Below are 21063 nucleotides of genomic sequence, written 5' to 3'. Positions count from 1 at the left end.
GCCTTGTTCGGCTGATTAGCCCAGTTACATCAAATCAAAGTTGGAGATACTTTTTTCCCCCTCGTCTGATTTTTTTCTTTCTTTTTTTTCTTTTCTTTCTTTCTTTTTTTTCTTTTTTGGACCATCCACCCATCTTCGAACCGCTTATCCGGGGTCGTGTACGCCGGTTTCCAGTGTTAACCTGTCCTGAGCAACCTCATCATATAGCCTACCTCCCTTCTTTATTAGCCTAAATATTACTGGCCCCCCCGCAAAGAAAAGCCATCATGTTCGGTCTCAGTAAGGTCCATCATCAGAGCGCACGACGGCCGTCAGCCCGCCTGGGCAGCTTGGATCCATCTGGAGTCAGGACTGTGCGGAGGGCATCGTCGCCGTGCCACGGGGGCTCCGGGGGGACCAGCTCTAGGATTTACTGTGCGTGTCTGCTGCTGCTGTTGCTGGTGACGCCCCGCGTAGACTCATCATGGTGGTGAGTTGAGTTCTGATCCTCTCTGGCCTTTATTTATTATACCTGCCATCATCAAAATGTGCTTCTCAAACTTTCAAATGTCAAGGTCTCCCCTTAACTCTGTAAGAGTTACAGACTTTTAGACCCCCCCCTAAGCCTAAAGGAACTCACTGAGTCCCTGGAATCCACTTTGAGAACCACTGGGCAAGATAAAGATAAAAAATATATATTTCTCAATTGAGGTGGATGGGAGTGGATGGTAGCGTGACATCCTCTTCAATTGAGGACGATATATATTTTTTTATCTTTATCGTTATCTTGCCGGGTGGGAATGACGCTTAATGCATGTGGTTCTAAAGAAGGACCCCCTCATAACTACTGATAGTCAATGTTAGCCACTGTAGGCCTATAGCCTAAATGGGAGTTGAATTGTGTTATCCTCATCAACATGGCAAAAAAGGAGTCTCTCAATTTAAATGTGTATTGGGAGATTAATGTGTTGTGTAATAATAGGTGAATTAAAAATATGCCTATATATAGAATATAGCCTACTATTAAGTTATTAAGCTTTCAGGCCATTAGTGGATAGTTATTTACACTGCCATTATATGTGTCTTTTATTGTCGGTTTTGCTTGCCTCCAATCAGATGAAACGAACTTGAGTTGCAAAAGTTGCCAAAACATTTAGACCACGATTAATCCTTTATTTGCTTTAAATTGTGAGCACAATTAGTTTCTTTCTGATTATTATTAGGGGTATGTTTATTATTGTTGATGTTATTGTAAATTCTGATTCAAACCAGATCAAGTTGGCATGAAAGTTAAACATTGGGCTAGTACACAAATCGAAGCACTGGGTTTGAAATGGATATGGGCAAAACGGTAATTGTGGTAATTGAATAAATGCAGGCCTATATCATTCCTAGCCTAGTTATTTATATTTAGGTCTGATTAGTTGGCTTCTTAAAAACACACACACTAAAGCCAGCTTGCATTTAGTGTTAAAAAGAAAAAGAAAAAAATAGAAAAGAAAATACGAGTTTGTGAATGCAAGTCGATTTAGCATTCTCTTTCCCTGTCAGTTGTTGGCCTGCCAGATTGAGCAATAATAATAGAGCGATAAATATAATTTATGTTGGCACTGTTGGCTATGCGCGTGTTCAGCTCAGCTGGAGACTGCAAAGCAGAGCAGTCATTAATTCACCAGGTACCACCAAACGCACGTGCGCACGCACGCGCACACACACACACACACACACACACACACACACACACACACACACACACACACACACACACACACACACACACACACACACACACACACACAGAGTGTGAGCAATGACTTCACTAAAATACCCCAAAACCAGCCATCTAGAGCATAGGTGAGAGGTGAAAATATGTGGATAGATATCTCATTCCCTGTGCAATAGCGTACATGAAAATGTCCATGCTTAAGTCGAGTATGTTTATAGTAGAAGTGTCTGTGTGTGTGCGTGAGTATGCGGCCGATGGAATGTCTAATAGTTTGTGTAGATTAAAATCCGTTAAGGGGGTGTGCATGTAAGTGTTTCTGGCAGGACATTATTGGCTTTGACGGGAAACTCAATATGTCTCCTCAACAAGATGGCAAATAACAAGAAATTATTAGCTTCTTGTGATGTCCTGCAGGATATCTGAACCCAGGATGGAATCCATGTTCGCGTGTTTCTCAGAAGTCAAACAAAACGGCATGTGTTTAACAACGTATTAATGGAGCATATTTATCACGTTTTCTCCAGTATCTGGACAGTGGTTCTCAACTGCTGGTTTGGGCGCCCCGGGGAGCCGCAAAAATGAATCAGAGGAGTCCCAGGCCACTAGACAATGTCATAAGATTGAAGCTAATCTTTCCAGTGAAAAGATGACTTCTAAAGTAATAAATAAAATCAACCAACGAACTCGTTTCCTACAGAGGATCGCCCCGATGGTCAATTCCAACACACTGAAGACCATAGCTGGTGCAATAATCCAGCCCCTCTTTGACTACGGAGTCCACGTATGGTATTGTGACGCCCCACAAGCCCTGAAAACTAAACTACAAACAGCCCAAAATAAACTAATTAGGGTCCTGCTTAGACTTCCCTATCAGACTCACCTCACCGCTACTCACCAGTTAAGAGTGGGGTGGCTCAGAGTAGTTGACAGAGTACAGCAACTTGCAATGGGCCTGGTGTACAAGATACACTACACCACTATGATACCCAAGTACCTGTCAAAATACTTTATAAACATTAAGGATGTCCATAATTACAACACCAGAGGCAGCGCCACAGATCACTTTCAACCCAGAGTCAAAACCAACAAAGGGTCAAACTCTTTTTTCTGCTATACCACCAAAATGTGGAAAGCCTTACCGAAGGCCACAAAGGAGTGTGGATCACTAGCATCCTTTAAAATTGCCCTGAAAAACCACTTACAGGCAGCAGCCGTTCGCAACTGGTAAAAAAGAATCTAGCCCAACCCTACCCTCCCCTGCCCCTTCTTTGTATATACTGTTTGTTTTGACTTACTGTCTTCTATTTTGTTTTTCTTTACATATCTACTGCATAGTACTGTGTTCTATTTGTCTGTCATTCAATGTTATATGAGATACTTCAATGGTTTCCAGTGGAAATAAGCTTAGTCTTTTCATGGATCTCCTTTTAGTAGACCTTGTACCAGTGAACTGTACCGTCATGAAACTGTACCTTTTCCTATGCAAACTTCTAATAAAGTCTTCAATCAATCAATAAATGTGTAACAGGCAAATATATTATGTTTATAATCTTTCTGATAAATGTTCTTGTGAAATGATAAATATCCAAAGCCTCTAGGCTACCTACAGTAATTAATCAAGTGAAATTGCCCGAATAGGGAAACATAAGTCATTATTTCGCCACCACAAGTGCACCTGTGTCAGGTGGCTGCACATGGCCATGTTTATTTTTTCAAAGACCCAGAAAGATTGTTAGGATTACTATAGGTAGCCCCCCTCACTCCCCGTAGGCCATTTCAACCATAACAATAATGGAGAATGATTTAGATAAACATTACTTCTCTTTAAGGCACATGATCCATACCAGCCCCTGGCTAATCTTTGTATGGGAGATCCAGAAGATTATGTCGTCGACATGTTCTCCCGCTGATAACATCCGAGGAAATTAGGTGATATAGTAGGTGAGAGATTATTCAATGAAAGTGTCAAATGCGTTGATTAATCACTTATAGGCATCGCTTATTAAATGCAGCTCTTAGCAGACAAGAGGAGGGAAGACAAGGGGTTAGAGGAAACGAACAAAAGCTGATCACGAGTGGGGCCCCCGCTGGCCTACTGGTCCGGGCGCATACCACTTAGGCATTGCCACATAGGCATGGATGCCTGGTGGCGTCACCGGTTCGATTCCCGATCCAGACAACCTTTGCCGCGTGTCACTCCCCGTGCTGATCATGAGTAGAAGAGGCTGTGTCCGTAACACCAGGGACAACCGAAACCAAATCACCTTTCTGTCCATCTGACTCTCAAGCCCTGTACTGATATGCAAGATTTGCTGGCCACTTGTCGGCATATTTGATTCCGTCTATCCCCTTATCTTTGACAGGATAGTAGTGGGACTTTGCAGGATGTTGTTTTAGATCAGAGGACTGTGATTTATGAACCTATAAAACTGGCGAAAGAGAAAGACATAGAGAAACAGAGACACAGACAGACAGACAGACAGACACACAGACAGACAGACAGACAGACAGACAGACAGACAGACAGAGAATAAAGTGTGAATTGCTGCCCTGGTTCCTTCCTTTGATGAGCACTCTGCTCTCATTCGGTGCCTGTAATCCCACTCTGGGGAGAAGGGATCTTACAGTCTCCATCCTTTAGCCTCGTAAAACATGACCACACAGCTACATGCTCTCTGACCTCCCCTGATTGACCCGCCCCGTGCAGCCACAAGCTTTATGGAGTCACACTCACACACATGCATCTTTTGTGCACGTATTGGCATATATACGTGTAGCCTACATACTACAACACCACCCATGCATGCATGTCACACATAAATCTGAAGTTTGACAGTGTTGCAGTCACATTATTGGAGATTTATTTGGGAGTGAGCTAATTTACATTGATGGGGTACTAGCTGTAAATATCGCCTGCACTACATTACGTACTGTGAGTCTGGCTGAAAAGAGTCGGGATGCAGTGAACTGTCAGTGAGTGAGTGAGTGAGTGAGTGAGTGAGGGAACAGTCTGACAGGGTTATTGGAGGCCCCTGGGCCCTGACGTCTTTCCCTGGCCCCCGTTTTGTGACAACATCATTTCTACTCAAACGGGCACCATTGGGAAACTTCCATGCACTCTTTCTTGTTCTCTCTCTTTCTCTCTTAAACACACACACACACACACACTCACACACACACACCCATATGCACATACACAGGCCTCGTGGGGAGAGGTTAAGTGCTTATTTATTTGGAGAGTAGAGTAAATGGTTTCCACCCCCTGCTATCCCCGAACCTTTAACTGCTAAGTGTAGTGAACTCTGACTCACAGTGGACTGTTACTACCACTCTCTTTCACGCCCCTCACAACCTGTGTGTGTGCGTGCGTGTGTGTGTGCGTGTGTGTGTGCGTCCCAAACCACAGCCGATGCGTACCATATGCAGAGCTCTGTACGCTGATATTTTGACACAGAGGTATTTAATGAAGCTAAAATGATTAGAGACTGGGTTTGGGCTCAGTTCACTTAATGCAGAGGCATTAGCTGGCATTAGCTGGCAACAACCACATGAACCCTAGTGCCCATATTCTGGGCATGTCATAATATAGGAAAAAACAGGGCAAACATTCTGTGGAAATAGGAAACATGTTGTGAGCTTATATATTGGGTATTTTGGGAGATTTGGTCTAGAGGACAAAAAAAGGAGGGGGCTACACTAGTAGTCTATACCAGGGGTTTTCAAAGTGGGTGACACATTGAGCTCGTTGATCATCTATTATCGGCGAGAGATTTGGTGTAGAGGATGAAAGTAGGGGGCATCAACATATAGGGTGGATAAGTACTTAACAAACAGCTTCTCTTACCGCAGTGCATCCGGCTTTGTTGAGCGTCTGCATTAAGTATACGAATATATGGTCCGTGGGGGAAATCTCGCTTTTTCGAATGCACATCATTTCGACAACGGAGCGTTGGCAGGTATCGCTACTCACCCCACAGAGATTAGGGTTACAGTAGGTTTGGTTGTCGAAAAGATGACTTGTAGAAATAGCGACACGCTCCCGGTTCGTGTCCAGGGGAGGGAAGCCGGGCGGGGTGGGTGATATTCGTCGCTGCACGTAACCACATACTCCTACGGGCTGGGGGCTGTACTGTACCTGTCAACAGGGAGTGTTGTTGGGCGGGAAGAGTAGGATGAAGGCTCTACGTCCTCCCGTGGGGGCTCCTCACTGGCAGGTGAGCCAATATACAAACAACAGCCTTGAAAAAACTAATGTGTGCGAGGAGGAATTAATTGGACAAAAAAAACGAAGAAGGGCAAAAATCCCCCAAAACAAAGGTCTTCTTGCTCTGTCACACAGGTACATCGGTGCACTGGGTGCCCGCGTCATCTGCGACAACATCCCGGGGCTGGTGAACAAGCAGCGCCAGCTGTGCCAGCGCCACCCGGACATCATGCAGTCCATCGGCGAAGGAGCCAAGGAGTGGATCCGGGAGTGTCAGCACCAGTTCAGACACCACCGCTGGAACTGCAGCACGCTGGACCGAGACCACACCGTGTTCGGGCGAGTCATGCTGCGCAGTAAGTCTGCTGTGTGTGTGAGACATGTGTGTGTGTACTAGGGCATTCACGAATAGTGAATTTTAGTATACGAATTATTCGACCTCAAAGTATTCGAATAGTCGAATATTCGACAGGACTGGCCAAACTGTCAAATATTAAGTAAGCAAGAGGCGAACATTGTGAAAATAGCCGATCTACATGCTCACAACGCCTCGCGTTGCGAGGCGTTGTGAGCATGTAGATCTGCTATATTCACAATATTTATCTGCGGAATTGAGTCACATTAAATGTAATACCTACAATTCCAAGTGCTTGTCAGGGTGGGGGTCCCCAGTTCAATTATGTTTATTTTGGGGGTCACAGCCTAAAAAAAATTGAGAATCCCTGGTATAGAGCATTAACAAATTCATCCACCAGGGGCATTGACAACTCATTCTTATGACTTCCTCTCTAGCCAAGCTTTATAAACCATGAAGAAATATATATATATATTTTATAAGAGAAAACAATACAAAAATTTAAATAAGCGAATATTCGACTTTGGTGATCCAACGTCGAATAGTGACTTTGATATTCGAATATTCGAATATTTGTTGAATGCCCTAGTGTGTACTTGTATGAGTAAGATGTTCCTGGTCCTCACAAGGGAAGTGGTTGTTTTATGGTTAGGCTTTTTCAATTAGTGTGGAAAAAAGGTCCTTTTGCATATCCTCTGGGACAGGTGCCTAGGGGCAGGCAGCCAGAGCACAAGACGGGGGAAAAGGGAGGTATCGGGATACCTTGGATTGAAACTTTTACTCAATGTGCAGGATCTCTCTTTCTTCCTAGGCTTTCAATAAGGGAAACATTCACGTTGGGTTGTTTAGGGTTTGGATTGGGCATTGAGTTTAGGTTTAGGGCTAGGGTTCGGAGTTATGCTGATGCATATTTAGTTGCATGCCGATGTCGTGCACCAAAAATGGCAATTCTGCAAGTTCACAATGCATCATATTGCATTATGTTGTGAGTTTGCAGATTGGCTATTTAGGTATAACTTGAAGTATAACTGAGACAGAGACAGAGGACCGAAAACATAATCCCTCGCCTTCGGCCGTTCCGGCCTGGCGTGGATTATAATACCAGTGTGTGAGTGTGTGTGCGTGCTTGCATGTGTGTGTTTGACTGTTCACTGAACATACAGTACCCAGCATGACATTTCTGGGTGTTGAACCTGGAACCGCAACGTGTCAAGAAAACTCATTAACCACTTGAACCCTCTAGACTCAGTAAACTGGACCTGAGTTACAACTGTACTTGTAGATCTGCTATTTCTGTCTAATGTTCCCTGCCAGAATATGGATGCTGGGGTTCAAGTGTTCTCCCTCCCTCCCTCCCTCCCTCGCCCTTTCTATCATTCCTCCGTCTCTTTCTCTGCTCTCTTCCTTTATCCTACGACTCTTCTTCCCCACTCCCCATGTTCGTCCCCCTCTCATCCTACGACCTGCGTATGCCGGCGTTCTGTGTTTATAGTCGCTAATGGACTGTTGTAATGCCTTGTGCCTCGTCAATAAACACATCAGGCTCAAGAGACGCGGACTTGTCGGCATTTTGTTTTTCCACTCCTGCCAGACACCAGTGCTCGGTAATAGAATCATATGTGCACGCCAAGTGCACGCATACTGTATCGTCGCTGTCGAGCAGAAACCTCCTATCTCCATTATTCTAACTTTTTGTGTATTTTCCTAAATTAACGCTCCCCTTGATCATACTACAGCGTCACATTAAGTATTAAAAGTTGCAGATCCACAAGCTCGAAATGCGCAGCAAAGCATTGCGTTTTGAGCTTGTAGATCTGCTACTTTTGATGTTTTGGAATTTGAATCCTGAAAAGTAACAGTTTTAGACATATGCGGTTTCCACCCTCATATGTGACGATATGCACACAGGCACACACACGGACGTATGCATGCTTACATCCGTGCACACTCAAGCACACACACACACACACACACACACACACACACACACACACACACACACACACACACACACACACACACACACACACACACACACACACACACACACACACACACACACACACACACACACACACACACACACACACACACACACACACATAATCACCTGGATATCCACCTGGATATCCATACATGTATACTGCATGAAGATCACGACTCTGACCTCATCAAACCCTGGATATGCATACATGGAGACGACTGGAGCTGGTCAATACCTCTACATCTGACCTCACAGACTCCATATGTATTTAGATGACCTTCTTCTATTGAAAAATAGCAGATATACAAGCTCATAGCGCAGCACTCGGTGCCGTGCTGCAAGATTGTAGATCTGCTATTTTTGAAAAGTCGTGAAAATGTACACGCAAATCTTTGAATATACGGTATGTATTTTCTAAGCAAACATTTGTAACAAAAATGTTGCTTCTGGGGGGGTCCCTGGAACTAAATATTTTGAGATGGGGGTCCGTGGCCAAATACATATCATTTTGGGGGTCCATCACATGAAAAGGTTTGAGCGCCACTGACATAGAAACATAGGTTTTTCAAAGAAACCTTAGAAGGATTTGAAATATTCAAAGACTTTCACAAATATTCACGATTCTTCAAAAATAGCAGATCTACAAGCTCGCAGCGCAGCACTCGGTGCCGAGCTTGTATATCTGCTATTTTTCAATAGTCAAAGTACCCAGGGCCCAGGATTTGGTGCGACACCCCTGCAGATACATACATGCGTGCCCTCTGTCACACTGGGTTTACTGCAGATCAATGTGCTGCGGAACACAGAGTACACACACAGATTGCAGAACGACGTCCTGCAATCAGGTGTTTAGTCTCTGCACGTATCTGGGCCTCTAGACGTCACTGACTGTCCCTGAGCAGTTGTTATTGTCCCTCTGTCAGCCATGCTAAGCATGTGTGTGGGGGCCCACGATACATGGCAACAAGTAGCAGATACGGATATAGAGACGCGGGGTGTGTGTCAGTGTGTGTGTGTGTGTGTGTGTGTGTGTGTGTGTGTGTGTGTGTGTGTGTGTGTGTGTGTGTGTGTGTGTGTGTGTGTGTGTGTGTGTGCGCGCGCGCGAGAGTGTGTGTGTGTGTGTGTGTGTGTGTGTGTGTGTGTGTGTGTGTGTGTGTGTGTGTGTGTGTGCGCGTGTGCGTAAAGAGGCATAAACAGTAATGTAGATGTAAATATTTAGAGAGATATTCTCGCCGGCAGACAAACAGCACAGGTTGAGTGATGACCCGCCCCCCCCTCCCCCCCAGCCCCCCACCCTGAAAAATCAAATGGGACATTTCAGGGAGCACAAGAACAAGCAGTTTGGATCACACGCACGCACGCGCACACACACACACACACACACACACACACACACACACACACACACACACACACACACACACACACACACACACACACACACACGCGCGCGCACACACACACACACACACACACCTCACTGGCTCATGTGAGGTTCACATGGGTTTTAGACGTGGGACGTTCGCGAACTAATCAAGACTTTTGAGCGGCTCTTTGAAATGAGAGATGGGATCCGGTTCGCAGTATGGAGTCGTTCCTTTCTAATGAACATATAGTGGGAAAAGTACTAATTTATTTTACTTAATACTCCAAACAATGTGGAAATACTCTGCCACAAGTAGAAGTTTGGAATGTTAATGTACTTGAGTAAAAGTAAAAAAAGTATTGGTATCAAAATGTACTTAAAGTACCAATAGTAGAAAGTACTCATTATGCAAAATGTCCCGTTTCACAGGTTTTCCAATGAGTAAAATGTAGAAAAGTCGTTTGAAAAGATTGTGAGCTTGTAGATCGTCTATTTACAAATGGCAGGTATGTACCTATATATGTCTGAAATAAATGTATAGGGTTGAAGTTATTTGTAATTATAATCAAAATCTATAAAGTAACTAGAATGAGTCTTTTGAACGGCTCTTTGAAAGGAACGTATCTCAGAGATCCAGCTCTCTTCAAAGAGCCATAAATCCCATCTCTAATGGGTTTGCAGTGAATGTTGAGTACTGTAGGACCCTGCTACTCCTCCTGGTTATTGTTTGCTATAAAACGTATTTTTGGAGCACAAAAACTTAAAGGAACACATCATATGGGCATGGTCACACGTGTGACATAAATAGTCACCACCAGTTCACTTCCATGTGAGCAAAGGGGCTAATATAGATTATATGGTGACAAAAGCATATTTTCATCTCCTGCTTTCCAACTTTGGTCAAATTTGATGGAGGCTACCAATTACTAATTAGTCTGACAACCCATTATTCTGTTCTGATGTCAAAATAGTCTGAAAAATGTTAGATCTTGTGTGAGGTTGGGGTTAGGCTTAGTTAAAATGACCACTGACAGACCAATGGTACTTCGGAACGATGGGTTGTCAGACGAATGGTATGGCACCAATTCTGACCCTTTTTGATTGATTGATTGATTGATTGAATACTTTATTAGCAGTTTGCATAGGAAAAGCACAGGGCAGTAGTATACAGATCAGATAGAAGGTCTATTAATAGGATTGTTTACATTGGGGTCCTTCATCTCAATTAATTGAGACCCCCCATGGACGTCATTGGCTGTAGATGTATTATTGAGCTGGAGGACACAAACTAGTGAAGTGATTTCTTTCTGCACTGCACACATTCAGCACGACAAGATCAGAATTTCACCTCAGCAGGCCACAGTCTTTCTCTTCCATTCGCACGGCGTGTGTGACCCAGAGCCATTTAAAGAAAGAGTTGCAATAAAGGAAATCCAAAATAGTTGATTTTCACGTGATTCAAAATGTTAAATTGATTGAGATGTGATGATGTAATGATTTAAATGTCTGACCTTTTAAAAGTGCAACACAAACCGTCTCCGCTGCTGCAGCAGCTACTGCGCTGCTAGTATTTGCTGCTCACTTCCGGGAACTATTTGTGTGGCACAATGAGCCGCCATTGCTGCAAAAGAATTGGTCCACTGTAGTGAACAGAGATGTCGCGTCTCTCTCTCTTTCATGGCTCTGGTGTGAACGTACCCTTATGCGTGGCTATGGTAGGCTTTCGATTTCCCAAGCCAAGCCCATGGATGGTGCTTTGAGGGCGGGTGGAATCGCCATCGACCTCGGCCAAAAGAACTCTTCGCGAACCCTTGCTGCCTTGTTACTCATTGGACCGTTTTTACTGGACATGGCCGGTGCTACAATGCACTGTGACCAAACTATATATATGTCTCTGGCAATGCGGTGGATATATGAGTCATGTTCTCGGGGAAACAAAAGAGAGCAGGACAGAACAGATGAGAACAGCAGTGGTAGATAATGCTGTCATGACATCATAGTGGCTCTGATTAATGGGGTATCACTGTGTCTGTCTTTAAACAATTTATGTGAGCAGAGGAGAGCCCCGCCGCGAGGATTATCTCCGTGCTAATATTTAAACAGAGCTGTCCTCTACTCTACATCAGGCCTGATATGCCCCCGTCAGCTGCACCGATATCACGCCCTGATAGCTCACACCCACCTTTAATCATGAGCATACAGTATACAGTGTGTGTGTGTGTGTGTGTGTGTGTGGGTGTGTGTGTGTTTGTGTTTGTGAGTAACTGTGTGTGTGTGTGTGTGTGTGTGTTTGTGAGTAACTGTGTGTGTTGAGGTGATGGTGGTTTCCCGTGTGGATATACGCTGGCTTTGAGAAATGCATTGTGTTTAGCGATGGAAATTCAACCGTTCATTTCAGTGACTAATTTCGTTCCAATGATTTTGTTCACCGCTGACTCAAGGAGCGATGACCTTTGAGGAAAGTGACTCAAGTCCGTTCCTGCTTGAATCACCTCAAACGTGTCGCTCGCGAACTCCACAACACTAACTGCATCATTGTATGATGGCTGTATAGTAGGTGTTACTTTTACGGTGATATGAAAATGTTTATTCATTGGGTGACTTCCTTATTCATCCTCTCTCTTCTTCTTCTCCCTTTCTATCATTCTGTCCTACCTATCCCCCACCCCAGGCAGCCGCGAAGCAGCGTTCGTGTACGCCATTTCCTCGGCGGGTGTGGTCTACGCTCTGACTCGCGCCTGCAGCCAGGGGGAGCTCAAGACGTGCAACTGTGACCCCCACAAGCGCGGGCGGGCCAGCGACGAGCGGGGAGAGTTCGACTGGGGAGGCTGCAGCGATAACATCAACTATGGGATCAAGTTTGCCAAGGCCTTCATAGACGCCAAGGAAAGGACGGTTCGAGATGCACGGGCGCTCATGAACCTGCACAACAACCGCTGTGGCAGAACAGTACGTGTGTTTTGCAGCCGCCTACACCTAATCACATGCAAACATAAACATATGAGGGCTCAAACTGGTTTACTATAAAAACCGGCACATCTTGCCCACGTATTTCTGTCTGTACGTCACGCCTGACACTTGTCTGTGGTTATGGGTTTGTCTGTGCGTGTTCTATGGGTTTGTCACTCTGACATCATGCTCTGATGTCACTGTGATGTCAGGGGAACCACTCTTAACAGAATGGGTTTGCCGCTCTGACAACACGCTCTGGCTTGATGTCCCTTTTATGCCCATATATGTCATCACAAGTCACACTTGCAAATGAATTACGTCCTCTTCCGTTTTATGCCCATATATGGAGATCCCTGTCCCGATGTCATCAATATTAAGGGCATCTGGGAATGCCCATATTTGTCAATGCCCATATATGGGCATGTTCTGACATCACATTGTTGAATATCATGCAGGGGTAACTGGTCCGATATACATCACTGGCCAGATAAGGGCGAGGTCGCATGTCGCCCTAAGGCGTCTTACTAGTACAATATACAAGTTACACATTATCATTGTACACTTTGAACATTCTGTATAAATAGCAGATCTAAAAATAATCATTGTAGTGTAGGGGGAAAACAGAAGAGAGCCATGTATAGAGCACAGACCACTGGGGGACTTCGGTCAGCACTTGAGGAATAGGACCACTAAGAAAACAAGTATTGGCTAACTAAGTAATTAGTAGATGTCAAACATGTAGTCAACAAGAAAATAAGGTGACTAGTTAAAATCCCTGAACCTTGCATTTATTCCTCCAGTCCATTCATACTGCAAAATCCTCTGAACCATCTGGTTTGAGGATTCTTTTTGGAGGTGCACGCACTGATGCACAAGTGCAGCAAAGGCATGACCATGCAGTTCTGTAATGCAGGCGTTCTCAACCTGTGGGCCTGGGCTGTGCCTCCAAATAATTAGCAAAACACTACGATTTTGATGATGATATACTAATATAAAAACAAGTATTACAAATAAAAAGGCATCCACATGGTATTTTTCTTTAAAACCTTGATTTTTTTCCCCGATGGGCGGGCCACAAACGCAATAAGGATTTTCAAGTTGGCCCAGATGAAGAATAGGTTGAGAACCACTGCTGTAATGGCTTAATAATAATTATGTCAATCTACACACGTGCAATACACAAACACAAACATACAGTAGAATCAATGCAGACGATACGACATGTCCTCTCTCCGCCCCGCACTGGGATGGGACTATAAGCAATATTATCGTTTATCATGGCAAAAAATAGCCCCAGCATAATGGATGCTGGGGATATTTTGATTATTGCGATAACATCGTAAATCCCGATTTATTTGGTCACAATAATCGTGATATGAAATGTTCATATCTACACTGTGTACAGGCGGTGAAGCGCTTCATGAAGCTGGAGTGCAAGTGTCACGGGGTGAGCGGCTCGTGCACCCTGAGGACGTGCTGGATGGCCATGTCCGACTTCCGCAAGACGGGCGACTACCTGAGGAGGAAGTACAACGGCGCCATCGAGGTGACCATGAACCAGGACGGCACGGGCTTCACCGTGGCCAACAAGGCCTTCCGCAAGGCCACCAAGAACGACCTGGTCTACTTCGAGAACTCCCCGGACTACTGCCTACAGGACAAAGCAGCAGGTACATACGCATAGAGGTGACGCAGAGAGGGTGGAGGGGCAGAGTGGGTGGTGCAATCTCGCTATTTCTACAAGTAATTACTTGCGACTATGGTAGTCGGCAGGTTAGCTACTCACCACGGTTACTGAGGTTAGGGTTAGGGTTTGGGTTAGGTTTAGGCATAGAGGTTAACATTCACCAGCGTCGGCAGGTTAGCATTTCACCAGGTTAACATTCACCCGCGTCAAAATACTGGGACGTAGAACATATATTATGTCGAAATATCGACACGCTCCCAGAGTGAGTGGGGTGGGGGGGGGGGGGGGGGGGGTGGATGTTAGGTGGAGCGGGGTGGGGGATGTGGGAAGGGTAGAAGGCACATAGCTGGAAAGGCAGCGAAAAAAGAAGAGAAATGGACACAGCCTCAAGGATGTTGATGGATGTTCCCAGACTATGTTGGTGTTTTAGGGTTTGCAGTGTGTGTGTGTGTGTGTGTGTGTGTGTGTGTGTGTGTGTGTGTGTGTGTGTGTGTGTGGGAGCACGGGTGGGGTTTTGTGTGGTGTTGTTAGCTAAATAACACAGCAGGCCTCCCCTGTGATGTCTGTGGAAGTTAATATCCTTGTACCCTGGGGACATGGTGGCTCTGTGACCACCTGACCTCTCTCTCTCTCTCTCTCGCTCTTTCTCGCTCTCTGTCAATTCACACACACACACACACACGCATGCGCACACACACACGCACACAGAAGAAGGTAGCCAACCTACATCAATTGTGATTACTCACGGTCCGACGACTGATTGTGTGTTATGACACACTGACACACTCTCTCTCTCTCTCTCTCTCTCTCTCTCTCTCTCCCCGTCTCAACAAACATTTGTGATATTAGACTACACTTCTATCACGGTCCCAGATCAAAGCCCTGTCCATCCTCTCTGGCCTCCCTGTGTCTGCCTCCCCCGTGGTCCCTCCGTCCACCCGCTCCTTTCTCTCACCCTCCCACTGGAATCCGACGCCCGGGGACACAAGCAGCTCATTTTTCAAAATTCTCTCTTTTCTGTCTGTCACAGTGTCTCTCTCTCCCGCTCTCTCTCTCTCTCTGTCTGATCTAAGCATAGCTGGAGGGCATATTGGGCCTCAGAGTGTGAGAGCCTGTCTGTCTGTCACGCTCCACTGTCCATTTAACCCTGACACACACACACACACACACACACACACACACACACACACACACACACACACACAGGCAAACGCACGCACACACACGCGCAAGTACACACACACACACACGCGCACGTACACACACACGCGCGCGCGCACGTACACACACACACGCACACACGCACACACACACACACACACACACACACACACACACACACACACACACACACACACACACACACACACACACACACACACTGTGTGGCTTCAAAGGGTCGCAGTGGGCTTGGGAAAGGCAGTGTAACTATAGGCTTCTTCTACCAACAACGCATAGTTGTGTGTGTGGGTGTGTTGTTCTATGGGGCAGCTTGTTGTGATAGGTCTCGGTTCAAACAGGGAGCTGGCTCTCCCTCCAAACACAACCAGTCCTAATCTCTGCGGGGACTGACTGACATTCAAACAACGCAGCAGACAACGTGCCTCTGCATTAGGTAATAGTTAGCCAGAGAGCACTAGCAAAACAATTAGGCAGCTCATGGGGCACCGCTATAGCTAGGTTTGCTCACGCCGATAACAATCTGAGGCTTAGGTTGGCCGCCATCACCTCATGTTCACAGAATTAATTTGCAAGTGTGGTTGCCCTGACGTGTGGCTACCGCGGTTTTCCCAGTGAACCTGAGTGCAACGATGGGGGCTGACGCGAGTCACACTTGCAAATGAATTCTGCCATGGCCATATATGGAGCGTGACATGACATGAGGCGCAACTGATTGACGCACGTGAGCTGCAGGTTTTCATTGTAAATGTGTAAATTATTGTTTGCGACCGTAGAAGCTTGTCTATGTGTGTAGAAGCTTGTCCGTATGTGTGTATTAGGGCTCTGACATCACGCTCTGGCTTCACTGTCATGTCACACTAACAGAATCCCTTTTATGCCCATACATGGAGTTCCCTGTCATCAATATTAAGCCCATATCTAACAGGACATCATATGGGAATGCCCATATATGGAGGCCAAAACGGCCACATATGGCTGGATCTCCATGTATGTGCATAAAAGGGTATGATGTCAGATGTCATAGACATCATAGGGAATAACTGAGTAAGCATGTTTGGGCTCTCACAGCATATCTCCATATACAGTGCATGGATCTCTATATATGGGTAAAAGAGGTCTCCATATATGGGTAACTGGTCCGATATACATCACTGGCCAGATGGCCAAGAATTGTCCTGAGGCGTCTTACTAGTACTATATATAATGTTGTTAACCACGTAAAACCGAAACTGGATCTGAGTTGTCTCTGTACCGCTTTTTCTGTCCGATCCTCTTTGCCAAACATAGCCGATCTATACAGATCTATACAGTACAAGCGTGTGACGCGTTGTGAGATTGTGGATTTGATATTCTTGGCTAAAGTTCCCCCCAGAATATGGATGCTGGCATGGTTAGAAAGTGGTTAGTATAATATTCGAAAGGTAGTTAACTGGATGGGGACCCCCCACCCTGACGAGCACTAAGAGTTGAGGAATTACATTCTGTAAAACACGGTTCTATTGTGAAAATAGCAGATCTACATGCTCATTGTGTCCTGTTCCCTTTTCTTTCTGTCTGTGTTACTGTCCGTCTAAGCAGGCTCCCTGGGCACGGCCGGACGCGTGTGCAACAAGACCTCGCGCGGCACCGACGGCTGCGAGGTCATGTGCTGCGGGCGGGGCTACGACACCACGCGCGTCAAGCGCATCACCAAGTGCGAGTGCAAGTTCAAGTGGTGCTGTGCCGTGGAGTGCAAGGACTGCGAGGAGGCCGTGGACATACACACGTGCAAGGCGCCCAAGCGGGCCGACTGGTTGGACCAGACCTGAGGACTACTCCGCCCTCCCAGAAAAAGAAAACACCCCACCACCACCACCACCACCCCTTCCCCTTCACTGTGGATGTCCCGCTGGGGACATGGCAAAAATCTGGGACAAATGTGTCCAAAACTGACCCCCAAACCCCTCTCTACTCTCCATTCCTCATTGCATGGCTTCTTGTTTTAGTTTTTTTTACTTGTCTCCTGTGAAAGCACTAGAACGAATACCCCACCAATATGAATACAATATACCCACTAGCCCCCCTCCCCCCACACACACATGCACAACACACATAATGACCCTGTGGTTGAACTACAAATCCCAGCAGCTCTCTCACCAATGGATGTTGGACTTGGATGGTGTATGACGGACAGTGTGAGAGCAGTGGACACTCAGTGAAGGTTGTCGAATGGGTGGGTTTGGCTTTCTAATAAACATTCAGCCCCCGAAAGGCCGTATTCCTTACATTATTGTTATCGGTAAAAAAAAAAAAAGAAAAAAATGTTTGCTGCTTTCGTGATGCTTTTAAAAAAAGACACACTTTTACATTAACTGAGCCTTTGAGCGTATCCAGTATTATTACAACAATATCATATACTCACATCATTTACATATTTGTTTTTTTGGGGGGAAGGGGGGAAATACACTCTTTTTATGTACCTGAAATGAATGCTGAAATGCTTTGGTTGGACAGTGGCAAGTGGCTTGACAAGTGCACTTTGGACAAAACGGTCAGTGGACAATGGAGAGGTTTGGCTGTGCGTAGGTCAAACTGACAGCCAGGAATGAGGCCTTTATAGCGGAGGACTGGGAGACGGACAGACGGACAGACGGGCGGCGGTGGACCACCGTGATGGACAGAGGAATGGACAAACGGATGCATGGATCGACGGACGGATGGACGGACGGATGCACAGAAACGGCAATAGAACTCTGTATGGAACTGTTGAAGAAAAAAAAAAGAGAAAAGAAAAAATGTGAGAAATGTGTAATTTTATTTAAATTGTAATTTTGTTTTTCATCTGTGGATGAGTCTGCACTATGTTGGCTGATGGGAGGAGAGAGAAGAGCACTCTTGTTATTCTGATCATACAGCGTACTCTACACAGTAAAAACCTTAATGTTTAAAAGCTGTAATTACGTACGTTTGTCCAGCCCAGTATAGTTTTTATGTGGCCACACCCACCTGCTCTTTAAGTATGCATGGTTGTCTGGTGGCTGGTGACCCAGCTGAAGTTAGCCACACCCACAGTGTTGGGTGTATGGTAAAAGGGGAGTGGATGAGTTTATGATGTCATTAACTCAGTGTTTTCCCGTTGGGCCTTTTGACTCAGAGGCTTTCAGCTTTCAGGAAGCAACCAAAAATACACAGGGAAGACATATTTGCACATTATAACCAAACCTGGGGGTCTATTAGAATGTTAACTCCATAGACACATACAAAACAGAAAAAAGTACAAAATTATGACACCATCATTTACAAAAACGCATATCATGGTTAATTGAAAGAAGACTTTAAACCTGCTATTGAAAGCATAACGTATTTATGAAAAGGTTTACTACGGTAATGAAATCCAGTGTAAAGAATCTGGTCAAATACACATTGAGTTTAATGGCATGAAACGCATTCTGCAACCAGCAGGAGGGGAAATAGTGGCACCTAAGGTGGGAACTGGGAACTGCAGCGTTTTCATTATTTCCACATTGGCTTCATGTCCAGCGACAGAAACCTGTCGCCTGCTACTACCTGACAGTAGGGATGGGACCATATGAAAATGTCATGTCACGATTATTGTGACCAAAGAAATTGCGATTTACTATAATATAGCGTTAATCAAAATATCCCCAACATCCATTATCCTGGGGCGGAACATTTGACAAAAAGATTGCTGATCTACAAGCTCACAATGCACGCTGTGAGCTTGTAGATGTTATTTCCAAGTCCTTAATTATATAGGGTTTAATTAAAAGGTAAATTGAATTGATCCCAGTGCATGACCGAGGATTTTTTTTTTTTAATCACTATAGGATATACTCAGTGCATAAGAAGTAGGGATGGGACGATAATCGATATTACCGTTTATCGTGATAAAAAAACACGATAATCGTATCGTGAGATTTAATTTATCGTGATATCGTCCTCCATCATGCACATGGATCAATTCACCTTTTATTTGCCAAGCTGCATATCCGGTACCAATTAAACCCTCTATAATTGGTAAAAGGTACTTATAATTTAAGCACTTGATACAGTCTTTTTTTTCACTCTCTATCAAATGTCTTTGCCAAAAAATAGCCGATCAACAAGCTCACAACGCGTGTTGTGAGCTTGTAGATCTGCTATTTTTTGGCAAATGTTCCGCCCGTGGATAATGGATTTTGATTATCGTGATAATAATGTAAATCGCGATTTCTTTTGTCACAATAATCGTGATATGAAATCGTCCCATCCCTAATAAGAAGGGAGATCACCTCCAGCCGGATGTAAAAGTTATATGCTTTTAAAAATACTCTTTAACACACATTAGTTAGATCAAATAATGTTTTAATTCATAAAAAAATAAGTTTCGAATTGCAGCGTTAACTTATCCATGTACAAGCAGAACCATTTTGTGCACTCTCAGAGTTAAGTTAATGAAGGCCATTGCATACTAGGGCATTCACGAATAGTGATTTTTAGTATTCGAATTATTCGACCTCAAACTATTCGAATAGTCAAATATTCGACAGGACTCGCCAAACTGTCAAATATTAAGTACAAGAGGCGAACATTGTGAAAATAGTCGATCTACATGCAATAGCCGATCAATAGCCGATCTACATGCGTTGCGTTGCGAGGCGTTGTGAGCATGTAGATCTGCTATTTTCACAATATTGATCTGCGGAACCAAGTCACATTAAATGTAATACTTACATTTCCAAGTGCTTGTCAGGGTGGGGGTCCCCAGTTCAAATATGTTTATTTTGGGGGTCACGGCCTAAAAGGTTTTGAGAACCCCTGGTATAAAGCATTAAAATAAATCATCCACCAGGATCATTGACAGCTCATTCTTATGACTTCCTATCTAGCCAAGCTTTATAAACTACAATAAAAAATTAAAAAAAAAGAGAATATTCGACTTCGGTGAACAACTTCGAATAGTGACTTTGATATTCGAATATTCGAATATTCGGTGAATGCCCTATTGCATACTCCTTTCAACATCAGAAAATATCTCGCTTCGGAAAGGCTTCCCGAACTATTGTTTGGGGAGTCCTTCCAAAGCTCTGAATGACGTAAATTTACAGTTATATGATATCACCTGCCTTTCCCAAGAAAGGTTCGGAGGGTCGGAAAGAAGTATGAACTGCGCTTAACACTGAGGATTTTACTGTGTAGACTTCAGTGTAAAAAGACAAGCAAACAGCAAGTAGAAGAAGGAATTGAATGGTTCATTCCCTGATTCTGCCAACACAAAACTACGACATCAGACAGATTTGACTTCTCTGTTCTCCAGCTTGCTTGTATAACTTTTGTGTATATTGCTTTATTATTATATAAAAAGAAAACAGATGGTCATATGAAATATAATGGTGCATTTGTATGACATTTGGAAACTAGGCTTTCTTTCAGCCCGAACACATAGGATGTGGACAGACACAGAGAGAGAGAGAGAGAGAGAGAGAGAGAGAGAGAGAGAGAGAGAGAGAGAGAGAGAGAGAGAGAGAGATAGACTAGATAGTGCAAACAGAGCAGAACTAATCAGTGTGACTGAGCAGGCAGTGAGTGAGTTCCGTTGTGCTGCTGTCATAACCCGCCCGGTGTTATTCCCATCACACACACACACAC

The 21063-nt window shown here is 44.7% G+C and overlaps 1 protein-coding gene across 1 annotated transcript; it reads left to right on the top strand.

Annotated features, from left to right (window-relative positions):
* Nucleotides 1-404: 404 nt before the first annotated feature.
* On the top strand, nt 405-17243 carry LOC308291425 (protein Wnt-2b; the record flags this gene model as incomplete). The annotated part of the gene is made up of 5 exons (XM_080733434.1): nt 405-469; nt 6045-6265; nt 12286-12563; nt 13972-14236; nt 17014-17243. The coding sequence occupies exons 2-5, from the start codon at nt 6139-6141 to the stop codon at nt 17241-17243; spliced, it is 900 nt and encodes a 299-aa protein (XP_080589560.1). The 5' UTR covers nt 405-469; nt 6045-6138.
* Nucleotides 17244-21063: the final 3820 nt, after the last annotated feature.

Source organism: Nannobrachium achirus (genome assembly GCF_963921795.1).
Source record: "Nannobrachium achirus genome assembly, chromosome: 9".
NCBI lineage: Eukaryota > Metazoa > Chordata > Actinopteri > Myctophiformes > Myctophidae > Nannobrachium > Nannobrachium achirus.
Note: the sequence above shows the minus strand (reverse complement) of the source record. Positions and strands in the feature narration are given on the sequence as shown.